A 20,534-nucleotide genomic window follows, 5' to 3' on the forward strand; every position below is an offset into this window, starting at 1 on the left:
GAAAGAGAGAGCCCAGGTGGGTGAGAGGATATCTTCTATTGGACCAACTTCTATTGGTGGGAGGCACAAGGTCTGTGTAGCTCGAAAGCTTGTCCCACTCACCAACAGAAGCTGGCTCAATACAAGACATTGCCTCCCACACCTTCTCTCTCTAAAATCCTGGGACCCACATGGGTACCACCACACCACAGCCTAGAAATAACAGCAGCTGTCTGGCACCAAAAGAAGGAATGTTGAAAGATATAAACACAGGAATAAGTTTGCATTATCCACAGAAATGGCTTAAAAAGGGAGGATTTCCAGTTAATAACGAGGGCTAATGCTGAGATGGGATCCCGGATACTAATCAAACATAAAGCCTCAGACAGGGAAAGGACTGAAGAAATGTGTTGTAGGCCAGTGCCATCTACTGGAGACTGATGGAAGTGTAAGAGAAACAGAGCCGAAATCTGAGCACTCAGCTGTCTGCTAGAAATCAGAGGGTGGTCCCCACTAAGGAGCCCTGAAATCAGAGTATATAAAGCTGAGGTCACTACATGGGACCCCCAGAGTTGACTGAACCCATGAGGAAGCTTCTGAATCCCCAGTGCAATGGATGCCAGGACTGGTGGTGGGCAGTCTCCATATTCCAGCATTAAAAGGATAAGAACTGGGGAGATTTCATTTCAGACTGAATCTCCCCTTCTGCTCTTGAATATAAGCAATCAAGTGCCCATTCTCTAAGGCAGGGGTCCCCAATGTGGTGTCTGTGGGTACCATGGCACCCGCCAGGGCATCCATGTGCGCCCGCCTACCGGCCGCTGCACAAGCAGCCACCAAAATGCCACGAGAAGTGCCAACGTCAAGAAGCGATGCCTCTTGATGACGCTCCTTCACGGTGGCATTTCAGTGGCAATGCTTCTTGACGTTGCCACTTCATGGTGGCATTTCGGCGGCTGCTTGTCCAATGGCCACGGTCCTCGGCAATTAGTCATCCGGCTCCAGCCCCATGGAAAAGGTTGGGGACCACTGCTCTAGAGAGACTCCTGTAACCATAGTTTAGAGTTGAATTCATGCTAGACGAATGCTCTCCTTCATAAGGCAGGCAAACTGGCCCAAGAGAGATTTGAACTGAAACTTAAACCAACTGCTTTTGATATTTTAAACGTGTCCGTTTTGCAACCAATCCATCCAAACAGCAGGGACTCCGAACTGCCTTACAGAGAAGTGCACCCCACCTCCCTGGAGAAACACTGGCAGGGCGATGCATGTTAGGTACTGAGAAATGATGCTCGTAAGTAAATGTAATAAAAAAACCTTGCTGGTTTAACTGCTGAGTTGAACCCTGGTCTTTGACAATTGCTTGCAAGACTGTGTTGGTGTGTGTGCTCGTACCACGAGCACTGGGTGCACCTACATGTGAGTGGTGAACTGCTGTGGATATTAATCTGGTTCTGGATCAATTAATACAGTGCTGATTGGTTGTGTGTCCTGACTTGAGAAATACTGCTCAAGTGGAGTGGATCTGAAAAGAGCACAGCATTAAATTAGGAAGTGAACACTCGCTGGACTCCGATACTGGCTACAGCATTTAGCCAACTGGCAAATCAAGTTGGCTGGAGTTCAGCTTTAAAATCTAACTGGCACCTCAGCAAACTCCTAACATTGACACCTTCTGCCCCCCGTGCACCATGACACATCCTCACCTTCGACCCTGACACGGCCATGTCCAGCTCGGTGCTGATGGCGACGCATGTCACCTCGGCGTCGTGACCGTACAGGACTTGGACAGGTTTGGGAGCCAGGCCACTGGAAAACCCACCCTGGAGAGAGAAACCAGGGTCCGTGGGCCAGATCCTGAGCCAGTCTTGGCCCCGCAGCCCCTCCAAAGTCAGTGGAGCTATCGCCGCTTAGAGCAGCGGAGGATCTGGCCTGGAAAGGCCCAGAGGAAACTGAGCCGAGCGGACAGAGCTGCAGCCAGATGCTGGGGATGGGAAGCATTTGGAATCACCGTGCGACGCCACCAATGCTGCCTGCAAACCCCCAGGGGCTGAGTGAGGCTGGAGGAATAACTACAGCCACACCCGCCAGGATGGCTCAAGAGAAGCCCCAGCCACGTGGCAGCGAGGCTGACACGTTAGGGGAGCAGAGCTCAGAATCCTTCCAGCAGCGCGGGCTGAACCGGGTAAGTTCCTATCCTCGTCTCCAGAAGGCAACCGGCCCCAGCACAGAACTGCCACAGAAGCTAGTATGCTGGAGCAATCTCTGCTCGGGACAAGGCTGGACCAGGAGTGTGGGGAACTGGCATTGGGTAGAGCTGGGTGTGGCGGGCCAAAGGCTGGTGCTGTGGGCCAGGAGTGAGGGGCACTGGCAGAGCTGAGTGGGGAGGCCCAGGGTTGGCATGGCAGGAGGTACTGGACCCAGGGCTGGCATGGCAGGCGTGCTGCGGGCCAGGAGTGAGGGGCACTGGCAGAGCTGGGTGTGGGGGTTGCAGTACCACTCCCACCAGCCAATCAGTATCACGTCAACCAAATGAACGCAAAAGAAAACCTTTGAAGAGACATCGGGGTAGCCTGCTGCCAGCATGCCCTCGGACCTACAGAATGGTGCCTCCTAGCCCAGGAGCGAAACATGCTGGGGATCTGCTTTCTCCCCTGCCAAACTCAAAAGTCACGCGAGTGCCTTGTCAGGAAGTCTCCAACCACCCAGAAGCCTCCTCGGACCCCAGCCCTGAGCTACTCAGCGGAGCACACCCAGCCGGAGCCGGTCTCTCTCTCACCTGCTGCAGGACCTGCCAGACCATGCAGGTGGTATCCCGGGAGCCCGAAATGAGGTAGATTCCGCACAGATCGAGCGCCAGGCAGGTGACCACATCTGTAAGCAGGGGAAGAGGAGACGTTGCTTCCGAGACGCCGACACCAGCGCCCCACGATGCCGATCCCCACCCTGTTTCTCTGGGGCTCTGAGTTGGGGCAGAGCCCACCAGGCACTCTGGAGGGGGTGGAAGTTAGTGACCGCAGGGTGAGCAGCATGGCTCATTTCAACCCCACCTGGTCCTACGGGCAGGTAACTCCTCCCCCCAAAGCACCAGGTCACAGAGACGAGCCACAAAGAGCAAGGGGTGGCTCCAGGGCCCTGGCTGACCCGAAGCGCTGAGAGTTTGCCAGTGTCTTCCTAGCGCCCCTGCAGATCATGCCAGGGTTGATCAGCTGGGCACGGGGTGGAAAAGCTTGGGGGCTGCAGGCCAGAGTGGAGGTGCATTGGAGGGATGGGCCATAGAACCGTGGCAGGATGTGAGTCCCTCCGGCCCACGCGCCCCACATCAGGTTACCCCCCCACCAGCCCGTCTGGGCCCCATACCTATGTGCCTGGTGATGTGCCCGATGACCTTCCCTTTGCTCAGCGACATTACACGCAGGCTGTTGTCCCAGTGCCCCCCGCTGAAGAGAAGCTTCCCATCGGGAGAGACGGTCAGTGTCTTCGAGGACACCTCCACCCCCGGGGCAAAGGGGCCAGACAGGAAGCGCTGGGCTCTGGCGGAGGAGACAAGAGCGCATGGCTACGGAGCATCATCCCAGAGATCCGCCAACCCTTTGGCTCCCGGGAACTCTCCATCATGTTGTCAGCAGATTGCAATGGCAGCCAGCGTGGTGGGGGGTCATGGAGAGGACAGAGGGCTGGGCCTGCGGGAGAGGGGGCATGGGACCCTGGCTGGCACAGGCAGGGTGGAGGGTACAAGCAGGACCCGGAAGGGGGCAGTTGATCACCTGCAATCCTGTGTCCAGAGAAGGCTTGGGGCTGCCCCTTCAGAGGCATCCCCATGTCCCAGAGCAGGGAGGTGACCCATCCAAGGCACTCTGCCGGGGTGCCCTCCGGCCAGAAGATTTCTCTGTTCCCTCCCAATTAGCTAAGAGCAACAGAACTGGCCAAGGGGCTACGAGGACTGGCCCTTGGGGGGCGAATGCCAGGAATGGGCATGTACAGCTTGGCTGGGAGCCAGGGAGCAGGGGGAATTTGGAGCCAGCTCCTCCAGGGGGCGGCTGGAAGAAGCGGGATAGCGCTGTGAAAAGGACGCCGTAGGGTGACACCTGGAGGAACGTGCCTACTGGACGGGGCAGGGGTGGAGGCCTCCATGGTTGCGCCACCTAGAACCCGACTGGACAAAGCCTTCGGGGACTCGGCGTTGGGGCCGATTCCCAGGGCACTGAATGGCAGGAGCCCGGGAGGGATCCGGTAACGGGGCTCCTCGCCAAGAGGCCCCGGCCCAGACTCACTTTGCATTGGAGATGGTGGGGTCTTTGGTGAAGCTAAAGTAGTTGGAGATGTTTTTGTCGTAGGGCAGCCAGCTGTGGGTTCCCAACAGGCCGTTGGCGCTCACCGTGACCTAGGCAAGGAGAGGGAGGCTAGCAGGAGAATGCAGAGTGCGCAGCCCCCAACGTTACAGCCCCGCTCTTGGGAAAGTGCCACAGGGCACGGGAAGGCCCTGGCCGGTCAGGACCTCGGTTTTATGACTTGTTCGAAAGGTGCCCCTCTCCCTCCCCCAACCCCTGCAGCACAAAGATGGCAGCGGTATGGCCACCCCTACCACACTGAGTGATTCCGGGGTGTCCGAGCCAAATATCAACTGGGCCTGACCCTACCTTGCTATTGCAACCCGAGGCAAATCACCGCACCCGGCGGGATGCGTGCAGGACAGATCCCCTTCTCTCTCCATAATAAGCCAGAGGTTAGCTAGTGCTCTCGGGAACAGCCAGAGCCGACGCCTGCTCGGCCCTCGTGCTCCATCGTCAGCTGCAGGCGGGAGCTTTAGTTTCCCCAGCCAAGTGCTGGAAGTTGGAAGGCCGGGCTTGTGGTTAAGGCCCCAGGCTGGGACCCAGGGGACCTGGTGGCCAGTTTGCCACTGACCCACCATATGGCCTTAGGCAAGTCACTTCAATGGTTCTGTGCCTCAACTCCGGCCCTGTGAACTGGCAATCAGCTGCCCTGAGTGCACGGGGGCTGGGAGGATAAAATGAACAGATAGCAGAGGTGCTCCGATGGGGGGATACAGACGCACCGAGCTTAGAGCCCCCCGAATTCCCAGCCAACAAGCCATGCCATGGCCCCAAGGGCACTCACCAACACGTCTGGGGAACCCTGCGTGATGAAGGAATGGGCCTGGTTCTTGGGGACCACAGCCTGCACCAGCGGGACCCCGTCACTGATCCCCTGCGGGAGAGAAGAGAGAGCTCTGGTGCTGCTGCCAGGCAGCTCGGGGGCTGCCGCAGCCCCGCCAGCACGCGCACGTTCCGTCAGCGCCAGGCATTATCGGGTGTTTGTAGCGCCTCGGCACCCCAGTCACAGACCGGGATAAGGTCGTGCCAGGCGCTGGACAGACACACCGGAGAGTCCCTGCCCCAAAGAGCTAGGTAACCGCACCACCTCTCTGGAACCCGTGTCCTCCCTCACCCCGTATCGCCTCCTCTGGCCACTGTCACCCCATCACTCTCCCTCCCCCACGCCCCCCCAAAGCATCCCTCCCTCCACACCATGTGGGAGGATTTCCTCGTAAGCTCTCCCAGGCAGGGCCTGCAGCTCTGGCCAGCCCCACCCTCGGAGCCCAGCGGCGAGGAGAGCTCTCACCTCGACGAAGAAGGACTTGAGCTGGTTGAGGTTCTCGAAGACGTTGGGGGAGTATGTGTCGAGCCGGGCCAGTCTTCTGGTGGCGTTTTCGGCCGAGAGGCGCACTGGGTGAGGTTCCTGCCGGGGGGGAAGACACCAGCGAGTTGGGAGGTGCCAGATCCTTGCCCCGAGCGAGATCTGAGAGCCCAGCCTCCCAGGAACAGAGAGGAAGCAGAGGGCAAAAGGACCCAGGACTGGGGGGGTGGCCATATATGGACCAAAGTCCTGGCTGGGGGAGTGGAGCTCTGCTCTCAGGGCCTTCCCCTCCCTGGGAGTTAGCCGGACATGCCCTCTCCGGCTCCCGATACCTTGAGCAGCTGGCAGGGGGTCTGCCCAAAGTTGCTGATGATGCCTTCCAAAGCCTTCCTCTGCGTCTCGTCGGCAATGGCATCCAGGTCCACAGCCCCTGGGTGTACGGTAACATGGATTTGGGGACAAAATTGTTTTGTCCTTTATAGTAAAGTTACTTGATGAAATTGTTTTAATGTAAGTTTATACATTAAGGTTTTATACTAATTTAGTAATATTGGAGATTGCTCTGTTCTGCCTTTAAAGGATTGTTTTGTTCTGTGAAAAGTTGGTGTTTGAAATTATTGTGCTGTTCTGTGTGTGAATAAATGTGGGTGAAATGTAAATAAATAAATAAAAACAAGCCAGTGAACTACAAAAGAGGGGTGAAGAAACAAGCTGCCAGCATCATCATCCTGAGACCCTGATGGCTGGACGAGAGTGCAGAGCGACAACCCTAAAGTGCAAAGGCATCTGCCCTGAATTAAGAACAGGATACGAAATACGGAAATGGAAAATAGCTGTGAAAACCACATGCTAATGATGAAAAAGAAACTGCGAAAACAACTAGTTTGTGATCAATAATTCAAGCACGACACAGCAAGGTTCACAGGCTTACATGAGGATTTGTTGCTATAAAAGATAGGTGAGAATTGAGGAGCTTTGGGTTCGTCCTGCCAAGTCTTCCCCTGGAGCATCACGTTGTGACAGACAGAACCCAGCTCCTCCTTACCTGTGATCAATCTAGCTCAGGGGTCGGTAACCTTTCAGAAGTGGTGTGCCGAGTCTTCATTTACTCACTCTAATTTAAGGTATTGCGTGCCAGTCATACATTTTAATGTTTTTAGAAGGTCTCTTTCTATAAGTCTAGAATATCTAACTAAACTATTGTTGTATGTAAAGTAAACAAGGTTTTAAAAGTGTTTAAGAAGCTTCATTTAAAATTAAATTAAAATGCAAAGGCCCCGGACTGGTGGCCAGGACCCAGGCAGTGTGAGTGCCACTGAAAATCAGCTCGCATGCCGCCTTTGGCACGCATGCCATAGGTTGCCTACCCCTGATCTAGCTGGTCAGTAGATGAATCCAGACCCTGGACTGGTAACGAGAACATCGACTGGCAGGGCAGTGTGTGTGTTTATGTGAGCACATGCTAGCTGCTTTCCTACTGTATTCTTCATAAACATGGTGTGTTGCCTTACAACCTAAAAAAGATCCTGTGTGCTTCTTATAAGCTAACCTGGGGAGCGAGAGACGGGGGTGCCATGAGTGACAGGCACCCTGCCCGCCCTGGCCTCAGCCCCGGCGCCTCTTACCCTCGTACGTGCAGTAATAGAAGACATTGAGCGCCTCCACGGCAGCCGGGCCCCTCTGCTTGTACCCGAAGATCAGGTCGATCCACTCATGGAGGTGGGCAGACACGTGCTCCGACTCCTGTTCCAGGGAGAGAACAGGGACGTTCAGTGCCACGGGGACACGCCAGGCTGGGGACGCCCCAATGGGTCTGGGCCGCCTCTTAGGGAAACCCCAGGCCCCCGCCCTACAAGCTGGGGAAGCAGTGAGTTTGGCAGGCCAGGTGACGGCTTTGCGGGATGGCCAGAGCCCCTGCCCACTTACCAGCGCTTTCCTGTGCTTGTGGATGAAATCCTCTGGGGATCTTGCCCACTTCGGGAGGACGACATCGTTCACCTGGTCGTTCGACATCTGCAGGCAGCCCAGGTCGAACCCTAGGGAGGGTGATACAGCAGGGCGGCTCACCATCCCCCTCCGCCGCAACCCACGGCACGGGGTCTGATCAACGGCCCCCCCAGCCCCGGGGCCAACACCGGCTCGTGCTGGATGCTATAACCGAGCAGGAGATCATGCGCCAGCCATGGCACGTCTGCCGGGCATCAGCTCCATGCAGGGCAGAATTAGCTCCTCTGCGCCCCAGGAGCTCAGCCTGCATCCCAGCTCTGTCTGGAGCCCAGTAACGATGCGCACAGAGCTCTGGGGCATCCAACATGCTCCAACCCCCGCCGGCTTGGGCACTACACCCTGCATGAGCCAGCATGTCCAGTGGCTAGAGACAAGGACTGAGAGTCTCTGTGACAATTGTGAGAGATCAACGGAAGTGGAAGCCAGAGTCACAGAACGCATCCTGCCCCTTCAATGGAGGCCCCAAGTAAGCACAGGGGCCGGCTTTAGGAAGTGCGGGGCCCAATTCGAACACTTTTGGCGGGGCCCTGGCAGGGATCACTTAAAAAGAAAGAAGTGTAAAAAAAAGCCTTCCATCTCTTCCATGTATTATTTACTTTCCATAACTATATAAATAATAAAATTGTATATTATATAGATTGCATCATATATGCTGTTAATTGGTTATTAATGACTGCCTTTTCACATGTGTGGGTCCCCGCCACTCCCTGGGGGTGTGCACATGTGTGGGTTCCCGCTGCTTCCTGCCCCCCTCATTGAAGCAGGTGTGCAGGTTACTGGCCTGGGAACTGCAGGGCAGCAGTGGACATGGGGCTGGTTCGAGGCAGTGCAGGGGCTGACTGGAGGTAGGGTCTGGCTGCAGGCAGGGCAAGGGGTGCGGGGCTGGCTGGAGACAGGGGAGTGTGGGGCGGGCTGGCTTCAGGCAGGGCCACAGGGGGGTACTGCAGGGGTTGGCAGGGCTGGAGACAGGAGTATGGGACTGGCTGGCTTCAGGCAGGGGGGTGCAGCAGGGGTTGGCTGGAGTCAGGGCAGGGCGGGCAGTGCAGGGCTGGTGCGGACAGGGGTGTGTGGCAGGGGTTGGCTGGTGACAGGGCAGGGGGTTTGGTAGGGGCTGGCTGTGGGCAGCGGGTGCAGAGCTGGCTGCAGGCAGCGGGGGGGCGGGGCTGGTGCGGGCAGGGCAGGGGGTGCAGCAGAGGCAGCTGGAGACCTGGCCCTTTCAAAAGCCTCCAAGCCCCCCCGCTATCCCAGGGCTCTGGGGGCTATTTAAAGGGCCCGGGACTCCCCTGCTTCTACCCCGGCCCAGACCTTTTAAACAGCCGTGGGAGCCCTGGGGAAGGCATGGGGGCGGCAGGGCTCCGGCGGCTATTTAAAGGACCGGGGTGGCAGAGGCAGCTGGAGCCCTGGCCCTTTAAATAGCCCCCAGAGCCCGCTGCTACCCCAGGGCTCTGGGGGCTATTTAAAGGGCCCGGAGCTCCAGCCGGGGCCGCGGGGCTCGTCGCGCTCCGGCCAGAGCTCCAGCCGGGGCCGCGGGGCTCGTCGCGCTCCGGCCAGAGCTCCAGCCGGGGCCGCGGGGCTCGTCGCGCTCCGGCCAGAGCTCCAGCCGGGGCCGCGGGGCTCGTCGCGCTCCGGCCAGAGCTCCAGCCAGGAGAGCGGGGCCGCGAGGCTCGTCGCGCTCTGGCCAGAGCTCCAGCCAGGAGAGCGGGGCCCGCGGGGCTTGCGGTGCTCTGGTCAGAGCTCCAGCTGAGAGAGCGGGGCCGCGGGGCTCGTCGTGCTCTGGCCAGAGCTCCAGCCAGGAGAGCGGGGCCGCGGGGCTTGCAGCACTCTGGTCAGAGCTCCAGCTGAGAGAGCGGGGCTGTGGGGCAGCCACGCTCCCGCCGGCGCTTTGGTCAGGGGAGCGGGGCCATGGAAGACCCCGGAGCAGACCGCAGCCGGGGTAAGTGAAAAAAATTTAAAAGGTGCCTAAAGCACGGGGCCCTCTTAGGCGCGGGGCCCGATTCCCAGAATTGGGCGAATCGGTCTAAAGCCGGCCCTGAGTAGGCACCTCCCCATGCTAACCCCGGCGAGCCCCTCTCCCCGGCTCTCGACGCAGGGCACTCCAGCCAGCCCGGCTGCGATGCCCCAGGAGCGCCCGTTACCGTTCTGGTTCTCCAGGAAGTCTGTGAAATAGAAGAACTCCGGAATCAGCTCCTTCACATCCACTGGGTTCTCCATGCGCGCCTGCCAGGCCGCAGGCACCGAGTGAAACTGCCGGTCCGAGCAGTCAAACCTGCCGGCAAGATAGTAAGACTTGGCCTAGTGGTGAAGGCGCTGGGCGGGCACTTAGGAGAACCGGGACCTGGACTCAGCTCCACCACTGACCCTTCGCATGTCTGTGCCGCAGCTCCCTAGCTCAAAGATGGAAGGGGCCTTACTGTCTCTTGCTAGATACCTGCCCGGCACCGAGCACCACAGAGCCCTGACCTTGGTGGGGGTTTCTAGGCACTAAAGCAATACAGTCAATAACATGCAGAGTCTCCTGTCTTCCAGCGAGCTCTTGGGTTTACCGTATGGTCTGAAGAAATCAGCCTCGTCAGCCAAACCACTGCATCCCTAGCCCTCTGGCTTTCTTTGTGCCGGATAACACCCATGAGTCACCCAGCCACAGCGGTATACAGGGCCGGCCAAACTCTCTTTTTGCTTTATCAACTCAAAGGCAAGGCTCAGAATCAGCTCTGCAACACTTTTTGCAACAGGTAATATAGAATATCTAGCGCTTTCATCAGCAGATCACCCAGCGCTTCACAGAAGTACCATTCCCACTGTATAGCTGGGGAAACTGAGGCACAGCACGGGGACGTGATTTGCCTAAGGTCACTGGCAGAGCTAGGACTAAAACCCATCTCTCCTGAGCCTGGTGATCTATTCACTAGGCCACACTTCCTTGCACAGACACAAAGAATGTAGGGAAGAGGCTCCTCCCTCACTCGGGCACAAGGAATGTTTAAGAACGAGCCACAGGAAAGGATCCCCTGCCAGCGAGCTCTCAGGCTGCAGATCAGTCTCCCAGGGGACAGTTAGAATGAACGAGTGGCGATCCTGTGTTAGCAGGGCCCAGAGAAGTAGCAGGACTGTCCTGCCATGCCGGTGCTAGCCCAGTCCCGGGTCTCACCGGCCACTCTGCAACTGGATGTGAAGGGTGGTGAAGGGCTCGGTCCGGATCATGTAGTGCATGACGCCTGCTGCGTTGGAGTAGTGTGTGCCATAGTGAAACTTGTCGATCATGCCCGTGGAGTCCTCAAAACTCTCGTACCTGGGGACAGGGAGGGGAGGGGAATGAACAGAGAGCGCCACCGAGACACAGACGGTGGGGGCGGGGGGAAGGAGGAGGAGGCAGGGAACCCCAGCGGGGAGGCCAGGGTGACTTGCAACACAGCTATTGCCTTGGCCAAGCTGGTTTGCCAGCATGTGCTGTAATAGCCGGAGCGATTGCATCAGGAAGAGAAGACTGGCACTGGAGAGGGCACAGCCTTCTTACCAGCATGCCCCCACCCGCCTCGCTGCTTGGCGAAGGGGCTGCAGCAGCAGTCCCGGCGGCCCAGGACCTCTCTCCAGCCATGGAGCAGAGCGCAGGGCGAGCTCTCCTACCCACGCACCACTCGGCCTTTTCTAGGCACGAGACGATTGCTCCGTCTCCACAGAGCAAATGGGATCGGGAGGCATTGGTGATCTGCCCCGACTCTAGGCCTTCGCTACCCCATGTGCTGGGGTCGGACTCCTACGCTCAGGGCACACCACCGGCTCTCGGTGGCCGTGGTGACGCTCCGACGTCAGCCCCCCTCCAGTTCCAGCGCCCGGGACGCGCACTCACTTCTCCTTCACGTCCTTGGCATGTCTCTCGTTGGCCACCCCGATGGGTTTGGAGAGATCCCGGAACACGCCCGGGTCGCTCAGGTCCAGCGTCTCGGAGATGTAGTCCTGCAGGATCCAAGGGAACTACGGAGGAGAGAGGCCAGTCAGATGCCTGCCAACTCCTTACCCGGCCCGGCCTGTCACGGAGCCTTCAAACTCTAGCGCCGCCCGTGGCCAGACAGACAATGGGGGAGTGGCACAACGGGCAGTTCTCCCCAGGAGCACAGGGCTAGCGTTAGTGGCCATGCTTCTGCGGCGGGCTGGGTAGGCCCATTGGGCCTTCCAGACTCTTATGGGGTAGACATTCTCGATCCACTGGGAGAGCCAGGAGGACACTATACGTAGGGGCATTGCCAGCTGATCGAGGGATGTGATCATTCCCCTCTGTTGGGCATTGGTGAGGCCTCATCTGGAGTACTGTGTCCAGTTTTGGGCCCCACACTACAAAAAGGATGTGGAAAATTGGAAAGAGTCCAGCGGAGGGCAACAAAAATGATTAGGGGGGCTGGAGCACATGACTTATGAGGAGAGGCTGAGGGAACTGGGATTGTTTAGTCTGCAGAAGAGAAGAATGAGGGGGAATTGATAGCTGCTTTCAACTACCTGAAAGGGGGTTCCAAAGAGGATGGATCTAGACTGTTCTCAGTGGTGGCAGATGACAGAACATAGAGCAATGGTCTCAAGTTGCAGTGGGGGAGGTTTAGGTTGGATATTAGGAAAAATGATTTCACTAGGAGGGTGATGAAGCACTGGAATGGGTTCCCTAGGGAGATGGTGGAATCTCCTTCCTTAGAGGTTTTTAAGGTCGGGCTTGACAAAGCTCTGGCTGGGATGATTTAGTTGGGGTTGGTCCTGCTTTGAGTAGGGGGTGGGACTAGATGACCTCCTGAGGCCCCTTCCAACCCTGATATTCTCTGATTTTATGGCTGAGCTCTGCATTACGAGGGGGTGAGGCTGGGCAGCTCTAATTTTACTCTCTTCTATAGGTTCGTACAGCCCTTAGCGCAAAGACGCCCCCACCCGGCTGGCCTGTAGGTGCCACCCCACCGCAGCTGTGATCTAAAGGGTTCCAACAGGACCCATCAATGTAGGCGCAGTACAGGTGGTCAGCAGCACCACGTGCTAGAGACGGCTGGGAGTGACCTAGCACCCACTTGGCTCTATCGCCCTTTGTTAGCCACTCATTAACGCCTTCACCGATCCCTTCATAAGCCTGTGGAAAGCACGCAGGGAGCATCCCTGCAACATGAAGGGTGGCTTGCTAATAAGCTGTCCCCAGGCTAGTGAGAGCTGGACTCAGACGAGGCTGGGGGCCCAAGCCACGCTGCCGGCCCAGGGAAGGAGCACGGAGACCAGATGACTACCCCGGAAGGAATGTCTCGGGGACGCTCTGAACACCTAGTCTCCGTTCGCCCGCCAGCCCCAGGACAGACCGCTGACCGCAGCTCTGGGCAGAGGGGAAGGGCCCAGCGGACATGCTCACCACGGGGTACTGCGACAGGTCGTTGTAGGTGCGTCCCGCGATCGTGTTCAGCTGCATCAGGTACTCGAAGTTGGAGATCTCCCTGTAGACCCATTTCTGAAACAGACATGGAAGGGCTGAAACAGGCTCTGCGGATGGCAGAGGCAGAGGGGGCAGCCCTGGCTGGGTGAGCGGGAGAGGAGTCACTGCATGGGGGTGGGTGGGGGTGGCATAGAGTGACCATATTTTCCAAAAGAGAAAACGGGACACCCCACAGGGAGGGCCCAATGTCCCACCTCACCCATCCCATGGGTCAACCCAAGCCCCCAGCCACCCACCCATGCAGGGCAAGCCTAGCCCAAGCCACTCCCCTGGGCCCTCCCTCCCATGGGGGGCAGGCATCGCCGCTCGCCCTGCACGTTCTTCCACGCCTCCCTGGGGGTTGCACCCCACTTTTCTGGCCCATCTGTGCACTTGTCCCCTTTGCTCTTGCCAACTGATCAGTTGCAAACGAGACAAACGCCTTGTTTTGCCAAAAAAGCCGAGACAGGGCTTAAAAAAAAAAAACGGGACCGTTCCAGCCCAAACGGGACAGGACGTGGGATCATCCTCTGGGAGTCGCTGCAGGGGGCAGAGCCTGGCTGGGGAGCAGACTCTGCAGGGAGGGGGAGAGGAGTCGCCATGCTGGGGGTGTGGGAGGACCCTCACGGGGAGCAGCACAGACACAGGCTGCTAGAAAGTCAGGTCTCACCAGGGAAACTCATCCAATGGATTCCCCCACCCCGCCATCACCTGCAGGAGGCCAGGCTAGCAGCCGCCCATGCCTGAGCTCCCCCTCGGGCTATTTAATCCCTCAGGTGCCCACTCTGCCCCGGAGCACAATGACCCGCACTGGGAGTGTGACCCCGCAGCGAGGTGGCGCTCACTTTCCCTCTGCGAAACCCTGAGTGACCCAAGCCCGTGCTCCGTCTCCCAGTGAGCCAGGGCCGGGGCCTCTCCCATAGCAGGGCTGGGCTCACAGCCTGGACCACGCCCTGAATGAGGTGCCAGCCTGGGCGGATCTCAGAACCGTGACCCAGCTGGGCACGGCTGACAAGCCCTGCTCCCAGGGGCCTGGCTGGGATAGAGGGGTGGGCCCCGGGACCCCTGGCAGAGCTGGAGGCTGGGGGAAGTTTGCCAGGCACTCTGGCTATGAGGCAGCCCCGACGGACACACTCCGCTCTCGAGGAGAGAGAGGTGAAGCGGGCAGGAGGAGGCGGCTGCAGGAAGATACTAACGGCACCTGAGTCAGTCCTGAGGCCTTCAGCAGTTCCTGGGGTGACCGGCTGCCAAAGTAGATCTGGTTGGGTGGGCGCAGGCCCAGAATAGAGGAATACACCTTATTTCTAACCTGCAGGGACAAAACCAGGTGCATGAAGCATTCAGGGGAGCACACGTACAGCGTCCAGTCTGCCCTTTAACATGGCACCTCTCCCCCAGGGCCTCAAAGCACTTGTCCCGGGGGTGCGGGGGATCAGGCTCTATCTCCATTTTACAGATGGGGAAACTGAGGCACAGAGGGGCGGTGACTTGCCCGTGGTCAGACACTGGAAGCTGACAGAATCCAGCTCTCCCGATGCCCTGCTCTAGCAAAGACAACCAGCCTCTCTGAGATCTGGCCTGCTCTTCCAGTAGGGGCTGGGAGAGCCCTACATGGATAAATCGCGTGAAAGAGACAGCCGTCCAAGGGCCAGCCCACCCCCAGTGTAAATCAGCAATGAAAACAAGGGCCCCACGCTGATTTACATCAGCAAAAGATCCAGTCTAAGGAATTCAATCCTAAATCAAATGCATGTGCAATTCCCTTCTTAACAAGGCTCCGAAACACACTGGCCGGGCGCGGCTCCCCTGTTTTTTCCGCGCGTGGATGGGGGCTGGAAAAGCTGGGGGGGCTGGGAGTGCTACAGGATCACCCTCCTCTCCATCCCAGTACCATACCACCCCCCTCTTGGCTGAGCGCCGCCCACTTTAGAAGCTCTGTATGAAGGGCCACTTTGCCCATTACCCTGCACCAGGCCTCTTGTACCAGCGATGCTCGACTTCCTGTCTTATCCCCCCCTCTGATCAAAGCTCCCCCCCATTTGAATTCAGGTCACTGGAGCACGATTCCTCGGGGTCAAGACCTTGCTTTGGGTCTCCACCATAGCCCCAATGGCAGCCCAGCACCGCGCTGGGGTCTGGGCTGGGAACTGACGCTCTGGGAAGGGTGCCACTGGCTTCCCAAGAGAAGTGGGGATGCCTCCCAGGGCTGGACAGCAGCCCCTGTCTAGGAGAGCAGAGGAGATCAAGGTGAACCTTCTTCCTGAAGTTGACAAAGTAGTTGGCCTGGTCGATGAAGAAGAACTCCAGGGCCGACCGGCGGAGGTTGTAACGGCGGAGGTGCACTTCCCGGAGCTGAGACAGGGGGCGCTTGAAGTCATAGCCGATCCCTGGGGAAAAGGCAGAAAGCAGGCCAGCTGTTACCTTCCCCATCCTATACCCAGGCACCTCCACAGCTGAACAGCTCCCAGCACCGCAGGGCCCACCCTGATCCTAGACACTGACCCATCTCAGCCAGCAATCACCACACTGGGGAGACCCAGCATAGGCTTCCAGCCCTCAACCTCTCCCCCCCGTCACATCTCAGGTCTAAGATCAGTGCTGGGCTACTCCCAAGCCAAGCTAGCCTCGAGGTTAAGGCACTGGACTGGGACTCAGGAGATCTGGGCTCAATTCCCAGCTGCACCACAGACTCCCAGCATGCCCTGGGGCAAGTCACTTAACCTCTGTGTCTCAGTTTCCCCATCTTCTGCCTGAGTCCCCTTTGCCCGTGAGCTCTTTGGGGCAGGGACAGCCAGCGCCGAGCAGCATGGGCCAATAGATGCTACTCTCATGCAATGCTAGTATTGAGATTAATGAGTCATCTAACAGCAGCACAGCAGTGAGAGGATGGAGGGGGAAACCTCCAGCATCAGAGGCTGCGATGCAGAGCAGGAGACAGGTGGGCATAGGCGACCTCCGGTACCTTCCTCCGTCTCCTCCTTCTCGCTGCTGCAGTCGTAAAAGTAGACATGCTGCGTGGTGACCTCCAGCCGGCCCTGGATCACAGCCACGATGGTGATGAGCTCGCAGTCCTCGGAGATCACCAGCTTCTCCCTCTGGCTCTGCTCTTTAGGTTCAGCCCTGGAAGAGATCGTACCCATGAGTGGTGTTCCACACATGCACAACCCTCTTACGGCCCACGGCTTCCATCCCCACACACAGTTGTCCAATAGGACGCGTGGGACTGGCTGGTTAGAGAACAGAGGCCGCCTTTGGCGTCCTGTGCTGGCCTGGGCTGTACGCCACACAGCGTGCTCTGCTCCCAGCAATGGTAGCAGATATCTAGGCACCCACTGGCCTTACCTGAGCTCTGCTGCTCAGCCAATCCAGGGCAGCTCGGCGACTCTCCCTGCACCCTCGCCAGGGAAAAACCTACCAGCTTCCAGGAGTACCAGCTTGAGCGGTGTGCAGAGCGCCTCTTGGCACTGGGAGAGGTCTGCATTTGTTAGCTGGGAGAAGGGTGAGATGGGCCCAGGCAGGCAAAGGGAGATGGATGGCTCGGGGAACATGGAAGAGAATATAGCGCCTTTCATCTCTTCCAATTATATTGTGCTAGTGGCCAGAGGTCCCAGTCAGGATCGGGGCCCTGCTCTACTAGACATGGGGGGGATGTGGTCTCTGCCCCACGCTACTCACAATGTAAAGGCTGCGGGTTCAAATCCCACCTGTGACAGTCCCAGATGAAGAGCTGTTACTGGGCAATGGCTGTTTGAAGGCCGTGACTGGCCCCCTGTTGATGATCTCAGCAGAAAAGCCACAGATTATTGGCCGGGAAGTGTGAACTGCCCCCTCCTTGAGATGGGGACCACGTGGGGTGACCCTGAGACACACGGGCAGACTCAGATGCAAGCCTCTGAGGCAACGTATCCCTCCTTGCAGGACACGCTTTGTTCCTGAGCCCAGCAAGCGCGCGAACAACAACCCAGGGAGAGCAGCAAAGAGTCCTGTGGCATCTTATAGACTAACAGATATATTGGAGCATGAGCTTTCGTGGGTGAATACCCACTTCGTCGGATGCATGTCAGATCCAGACTAACATGGCTACCCCTCTGATACTTGAACCCAGGGAGAGACTCACTGATTGTCCAAGAACTCGAGGTCTTCCTCCGCCAGCTGATCATCCTCCAGCTCGCTCACCTTTGCCTCTTTGGCCACGGCCAGTGGCAGAGGCTCCACAAGGTTGTGAGAATGATCCGCGCCTGAAACGGACAGAGACTAAACTGGAGACACCAGGTTGAGCACAGCTCTGAGAGAGTCACTCCGGGGCTCTATGGCTGAGGGGCCCTGATCTAGGTTTTATTTCTGCAGGCAGAGGTGGGGTCAGGCCCCACTCCTTCCAAAACGTACATTAGATCCCTCTATGTGAAAAAGTCACCCAGGCCTGCTGGGTGTGTCGCTCTCCAGTAGCACCTAGCCCAGCTACAGATTGAAGAGCCTGCTACAGCCTTGCCTAAGAGGCAGTTGGCTTTTAGCTCGTGCAGTAGAGGCTCATACACTAAGCTTCAGAGGTCCCAGGTTCGATCCCGCCCACGGGGTCTGCCGGCGTTACAGCTGACTGCACATCGGTGAGCTGGCAGAGCCAGGCTGTGATCCACGCGCACTGGCCCCATCCCCACACCACGAGCACTGCTCACCTAGGTTGTCCCGGAGGGCGCTAGCCTCCACGTGGGGGTCAAAGTGATAGTTAGGGACCAGCTTCAGCCTCATTCTGGAGTAAGTCTCAGCACTCGACAGCTTCCAGCGAATCTCGGGGGGGTTTCTGTGGGGGATGGGGAGGGAGAAAAGTGAGTCCCGAGCGCCCCAAAGCTGGGAACTGGAGTTAGCATGGGGCAATGCAACCTGAGCCACGGAACAGCTTGGGCTCATGAGGTGTTGGCTGACGGAGCTCCCCCTTGCTGCAGGGACTACGAGGACTGTAGACTGAGCAGAGAAGCTGCCAGATCAGGGCCCATCCGCCTCCGAGAGCAGCCCGGGGGCAAGTTTCTACCACACCCCATCACGCCTTCAGCCTGGGAGCCACAGGGCAGAGAGGAGGAGGCAGCGTGAAACTAGCCAGGCAACACGGGGTGCAGAAAACGTGGGAGGGCCAGGAACAGCTGCAGGCCACACTGCCTGGTTCCAACCGGGGGGAGGTGTGGCTTTGCCACAGTGGGTGGGGCTAATGCCTGGGCTCCCTTTCTTTTCTGTCTGACTTTGGTCAGTCTTCCGGGGGCCGCCCCACAAGTGGGCAGGGCACAGCAGGACACGGCTGCAGCACGCTCCGAGGCTCCCCCCCACCATGGGAACCACACCCCATGAGGGGCAGGAAGCCATGCTAGGATCATGGCGCAGGATTCCTCGGGGGGTGGTGGGGGACGATACTGCTAAACCTGGAGGATCCAGCAGCCCCAACCTTGGGCTGCCCCATAAGCGCTGAGTAGGAGGGGGCCCTGAGCAGAATCCCCTCCCCCTGCCCAAAGGGAGCACTATCTCCTGACCCGTCGGCCCAGGCGGAGCGCTGTGAGGTCAGCAGGCGGCGCAGGGCCTTCCACTGCTTCAGGACGATGCTGTGGTGGTTGTTGATCTGTTTCAGGACGTTCACGTGCCGGATGTGCTCGTACTTGCAGCGCTTCATCACCGGCTCCAGAATCAGCTCCTGACAGGGCAGAGAATGAGGTGGGACTGTGGAGGAAAGGGCAAGCAACCACACGGATCTCCCCTGGGCAGGGCCGGCTCTAGGTTTTTTGCTGCCCCAAGCAAAAAAAATTTTTAGCTGCCCCTCGTCCCAGCCCTGGGCTCCTCACCGCAACCCCCTGCTACCCCAGCCCTGGGCTCCCTCCCTTCCTCCCCCCATTGCCCCCCCCCACACCTCCTGCCACCCTAGCCCTGGTCTCTCCTCCCCCACACCACTTGCACCCTCCTTCCGCTGCAGCTCTGGGTCACTGGTAACTCGCTCCCAGGGCAGGTCATTCAGCAGTAATTTTGGATGTGCACAGAACAAACAGGATTGGTTCCCATATGGTTACAGAGCTGCAGTAAAGTGGAACAATTTTCAGCTTGTGCGATTGGAGGATCTCTGGATGCATATTATAAGACTGTCCTCTATAAATGAGGAAAAGTTGAGGTGCCTTTATTATTCTTTTGTTCCACTCTCTCTTTCTATGGGGAATTTGCCAATGCAGTATCACTGTCTTCCTTTCAAACAAACAAACAAAAAGGCAATGGCTGTTGAAAATAGCAATTCCAGTCCTGATAACCACTGAGAAGCATTTCTTGCTCAATTTTATCCTACTTTTTCTACAGCAAGTTACAGTGGATCAGTGTATTTGATTTGGGAGAAAGGAAGCAACAGCTGCCCAAACGGAGCTTGAGCACTCCTGAATGTTGAGGTGTTCAAATCTGAAAGGCAGGTGCTGGGGGGGGGGTGTGTGGCTCCAGGAGGGAGCACGGCAGCATGTATGCAGCAGCGTGTCTGGCGCTGCATGGAGCCAGACACGCTGGTCTGACTGGCACGGTAAGGGGGCTGGGCGGTTGGAGAAGGGGTAGGGGGTTCCGGGGGGGGGGGGGCAGTCAAAGGACAGGGAACAGGGGGGGTTGGATGGGACGGAGGTTCAGCGGGGCAGTAAGGGGTAGGGAGAAGGGGGGGTTAGATGGGTCAGGGGTTCGGGAGGCAGTCAGGGGACAGGCAGTGGTTGGATAGGCATGGGAGTCCCAGGTAGAGGGTGGGGTCCTGGGGAGGAAATTAGGGGGGGTCTCAGGAGGGGGGCAGTTGGGGACAAGGAGAAGGGAGGGTTAGACAGGGGAACGGGTCCTGGGGGACAGCTAGGGGCAGGGGTCCTGGGAAGGGGTGATCAGGGGACAAGGAGCAGCGCTGCTTAGATAGGGGGTGGGGTCCTGGGGGGCAGTTAGGGGCGGGGTCCTGGGAGGGGGCAATCAGGGGACAAGGAGCAGCGCTGCTTAGATAGGGGGTGGGGTCCTGGGGGGCAGTTAGGGGTGGGGTCCTGGGAGGGGGCAATCAGGGGACAAGGAGCAGCGCTGCTTAGATAGGGGGTGGGGTCCTGGGGGGCAGTTAGGGGCAGGGGTCCCGGGAAGGGGTGATCAGGGGACAAGGAGCAGCGGGGTCTAGATAGGGGGTGGCGTCCTGGGGGGGCAGTTAGGGGCGGGGTCCTGGGAGGGGGCGATCAGGGGACAAGGAGCAGCGCTGCTTAGATAGGGGGTGGGGTCCTGGGGGCAGTTAGGGGCAGGAGTCCCGGGAAGGGGTGATCAGGGGACAGGGAGCAGCGCTGCTTAGATAGGGGGTGGGGTCCTGGGGGGCAGTTAGGGGCAGGGGTCCCAGGAGGGGGCGATCAGGGGACAAGAAGCAGTGGTGCTTAGATGGGGGTGGGGTCCTGGGGGGCAGTTGTCCCGGGAGGGGGCAATCAGGGGACAGGGAGCAGGGGGGTTGGATTGGTTGGGGTTTCTG

At 58.5% G+C, this 20,534-nt stretch overlaps 1 protein-coding gene across 8 annotated transcripts in view; it reads right to left on the reverse strand.

The window, feature by feature from the left end:
• Positions 1 to 20,534, reverse strand: part of NBEAL2 (neurobeachin like 2) — a 198,360-nt gene that overhangs the window by 15,217 nt on the left and 162,609 nt on the right. For all 8 annotated transcript variants that reach the window (XM_050942379.1, XM_050942375.1, XM_050942372.1 and 5 more), the window contains 19 exons: positions 18,571 to 18,728; positions 17,728 to 17,852; positions 17,172 to 17,292; positions 16,017 to 16,174; positions 15,308 to 15,441; positions 14,256 to 14,363; positions 12,995 to 13,090; positions 11,471 to 11,595; positions 10,772 to 10,912; positions 9,759 to 9,889; positions 7,543 to 7,652; positions 7,242 to 7,359; positions 5,949 to 6,046; positions 5,602 to 5,718; positions 5,098 to 5,187; positions 4,254 to 4,363; positions 3,340 to 3,512; positions 2,759 to 2,853; positions 1,686 to 1,802 (listed from right to left, as the gene is read on the reverse strand). In XM_050942379.1, coding sequence (XP_050798336.1) covers positions 1,686 to 1,802; positions 2,759 to 2,853; positions 3,340 to 3,512; positions 4,254 to 4,363; positions 5,098 to 5,187; positions 5,602 to 5,718; positions 5,949 to 6,046; positions 7,242 to 7,359; positions 7,543 to 7,652; positions 9,759 to 9,889; positions 10,772 to 10,912; positions 11,471 to 11,595; positions 12,995 to 13,090; positions 14,256 to 14,363; positions 15,308 to 15,441; positions 16,017 to 16,174; positions 17,172 to 17,292; positions 17,728 to 17,852; positions 18,571 to 18,728 — 2,325 coding nt within the window. The remainder of the gene's footprint in view (positions 1 to 1,685; positions 1,803 to 2,758; positions 2,854 to 3,339; positions 3,513 to 4,253; positions 4,364 to 5,097; positions 5,188 to 5,601; positions 5,719 to 5,948; positions 6,047 to 7,241; positions 7,360 to 7,542; positions 7,653 to 9,758; positions 9,890 to 10,771; positions 10,913 to 11,470; positions 11,596 to 12,994; positions 13,091 to 14,255; positions 14,364 to 15,307; positions 15,442 to 16,016; positions 16,175 to 17,171; positions 17,293 to 17,727; positions 17,853 to 18,570; positions 18,729 to 20,534) is intronic.

Source organism: Gopherus flavomarginatus, chromosome 2 (assembly GCF_025201925.1).
Source record: "Gopherus flavomarginatus isolate rGopFla2 chromosome 2, rGopFla2.mat.asm, whole genome shotgun sequence".
NCBI classification, from domain to species: domain Eukaryota; kingdom Metazoa; phylum Chordata; order Testudines; family Testudinidae; genus Gopherus; species Gopherus flavomarginatus.